The sequence below is a fragment of the Hyposmocoma kahamanoa genome, unplaced genomic scaffold, assembly GCF_003589595.1.
Source record: "Hyposmocoma kahamanoa isolate Upper Pololo Valley unplaced genomic scaffold, ASM358959v1 204, whole genome shotgun sequence".
NCBI classification, from domain to species: Eukaryota; Metazoa; Arthropoda; class Insecta; order Lepidoptera; family Cosmopterigidae; genus Hyposmocoma; species Hyposmocoma kahamanoa.
The window spans coordinates 89,473-92,515 of record NW_020653728.1 but is presented as its reverse complement, the minus strand read 5'-3'; the positions used below and the strand labels follow the sequence as shown (position 1 = coordinate 92,515).

General features: G+C 49.8%; 1 protein-coding gene across 1 annotated transcript; it reads right to left on the bottom strand.

Moving 5' to 3' along the window:
- Window positions 1-594: 594 nt before the first annotated feature.
- LOC113227267 (actin, muscle) lies at window positions 595-1,929 on the bottom strand. Its single transcript, XM_026460170.1, has one exon. The coding sequence runs from the start codon at window positions 1,857-1,859 to the stop codon at window positions 729-731; it is 1,131 nt and encodes a 376-aa protein (XP_026315955.1). The 5' UTR covers window positions 1,860-1,929; the 3' UTR covers window positions 595-728.
- Between the last annotated feature and the right edge of the window lie 1,114 nt (window positions 1,930-3,043).

Sequence of the window (3,043 nt, the reverse complement as noted above, 5' to 3'; positions counted from 1 at the left end):
GCTCCGGGAGAGGCGCTATTCTTAGTCACGACTGCTTTCACGCGAGCGGTATTTACGGAAGCCTCGCCACACGTGAACCCACCGCGGGGCGTGGGGAGGTGCGCAGGCGCCGCCGACGATATTCCGATAAATTTAGAAAATGCTCGGGATCTGTCTTTACTATTTATGGTAGTGTAGCGCAGGCGTGGGGCGCCTAAATATAGCTCGACGCGTGCGCTGCGGCCGCTGACTATGTGTGATAGGGATTTGGGAAATGCCTAGCATCATCAGCGTTGGAATGTCGGCGCGTGGCCGGCCCGACAGGTGTCGCTGACTATGTAACTACTCGTATATGTATACTATTTTGGCGGTATGAGTAAGCGTGAGGCGGACGGAGGGAAAGGACCGAGGGTGCTGCCGATCAAAATTAAACCAAAAGTCAACGGCTGTATAAAAAGAATAGATGTAATTAAAATAAATAAATTAACCGTTTATTTATTAATTACATTTTGGCGTGAGATCCATAACGATCCCGATGTATAATAAAAAATAAAAAAGAGAAAATTAAATTTATATAAATTTTACAATAAATTACATTAAGATAAGATGGCGTTATATTTAGATGTTCAGTTCTGTCAGGTATCACTACGTACAACGTACAAAATGCTTGCGTTCCGATATCGAACCAAGAGCACCAAACACACAGCACTATCACGCGGCGGGCGCGGGGGGCGCGAGGGGCGCGGCGCTTAGAAGCACTTGCGGTGGACGATGCCGGGGCCGGATTCGTCGTACTCCTCCTTGGAGATCCACATCTGCTGGAAGGTGGACAGGGAGGCGAGGATGGAGCCACCGATCCATACGGAGTACTTCCTCTCAGGGGGAGCAATGATCTTGATCTTGATGGTGGAGGGAGCGAGGGCGGTGATCTCCTTTTGCATCCTGTCGGCGATACCGGGGTACATGGTAGTACCACCGGACATGACGGTGTTAGCGTACAGGTCCTTACGGATGTCGACGTCGCACTTCATGATGGAATTGTACACGGTCTCGTGGATGCCGCACGATTCCATACCCAGGAAGGAAGGCTGGAAGAGAGCCTCAGGGCAACGGAACCTCTCGTTACCGATGGTGATGACCTGACCGTCGGGAAGCTCGTACGACTTCTCCAATGAGGTTGAGGCGGCAGCGGTGGCCATTTCCTGCTCGAAGTCCAGGGCGACATAGCACAACTTCTCCTTGATGTCACGCACGATTTCCCTCTCAGCGGTGGTGGTGAACGAGTAACCCCTCTCGGTGAGGATCTTCATGAGGTAGTCGGTCAAGTCACGGCCAGCCAAGTCCAGACGGAGGATGGCGTGAGGAAGGGCATAACCTTCATAGATGGGCACGGTGTGGGAGACACCGTCACCGGAGTCCAGCACGATACCAGTGGTACGACCGGAAGCATACAGGGAGAGCACGGCCTGGATAGCGACGTACATGGCGGGGGAGTTGAAGGTCTCAAACATGATCTGGGTCATCTTTTCCCTGTTGGCTTTGGGGTTCAGGGGGGCCTCAGTGAGGAGGACTGGGTGCTCCTCGGGGGCGACGCGCAGCTCGTTGTAGAAGGTGTGGTGCCAGATCTTCTCCATGTCATCCCAGTTGGTGATGATGCCGTGCTCGATGGGGTACTTCAAGGTGAGGATACCTCTCTTGCTCTGAGCCTCATCACCCACGTACGAGTCCTTTTGACCCATACCCACCATCACACCCTGGTGGCGAGGGCGGCCCACGATGGACGGGAACACGGCGCGCGGTGCGTCGTCGCCGGCAAAACCGGCCTTGCACATGCCGGAGCCATTGTCCACTACTAGCGCAGCAACATCGTCGTCGCACATTTTGGCGGTGTGAGTGTGTTTCGGGACGCGCTGGAAGTTGACTCTGCGGCAGCGAGACTGCGAGTGCGCCCCTCAACGCTGCGAGAGCTTTTATAACGACGCGGGCGCAGCGCGCGCGCCCATACAAGGCGCGCCGACGCGGACGAAGACTGGGAACGCGCCGCCAACTATAGCGGATTTTTCTACTCTAACAGACTATGTAAGCCACTCTAGACCCCCAAAAAGCTTTGCGGACCTCTTTACTTTCAATTTGTTGTAATTTTCGGTTGGGGACAGTCGCCGAAAGCCGCGAGCGCCGTGAGCCTTTTCGGGCGTTGCGCGCGTCGACGCTCACGACAGGGTTTACGTAGCATAATTTCATTTTTCTTCTATTATTTGACTTGTAATTACAGTACACTTTCACGCTTTTTGTAAAAGTGCTTTTGAATATAATTCACTTCTCTTTCGCTGCAAAATAACTTACTGTACGCGTTCCGCTGAGTATTTAGGAACTCTTGGAAAACTTAATTATCGAGAAGAAAATGATATGAATATCTTCAGATAAGCTTCATAATTTAAATTAGATGTAAATTATTTCAGGTATGGGTGAGTGGGTCACGGTTTCAGCACATTTTCAGGAATCGAGACCGCCTTTGGCCATAATCTGATCTCAATTATGTTGCTTACGGCGCGCGAACGACAGCGGGGTGCTTGAACTCATTGCAACGTATGTGTGTACCACATGTGTTATTTACAATCTTTGCTATTAATGGAATTTTGTGTCAATGAGTCATTGAAACAAGACAACATTTTTAATTTTTATATGTTCCACTGCTGGGTATAGATTCATGTCGAGAGAGGTCTCCTCTGATTCAACTCAATTACGAAACATTAAGGTAAGTATTCGTTACTAAATATTTCCAGTTTCCCTCAAGATTACAGTCTAGTTAGTTTACTACACCGACCTGTTATTGAAGCGTGGTGATTGCGGCACATCTCCCATTCGAAGAGGCTTATGTCCAGCAGTGGACTGAGTGTGAAGGACGATTCTGTTGCTTGATTGTATTTGTTTCAGCACACTTTAGGTCTGTGATAGGTATAGACAACAAAAAGTGATGCAGAAGTTTTCGAGTTGTAAAGAATCTTTTGAGGTTCAAAGTGAAGATATCAGTGAAAGAGTGTGTGTTTGTTTACAGCTGTCTGTT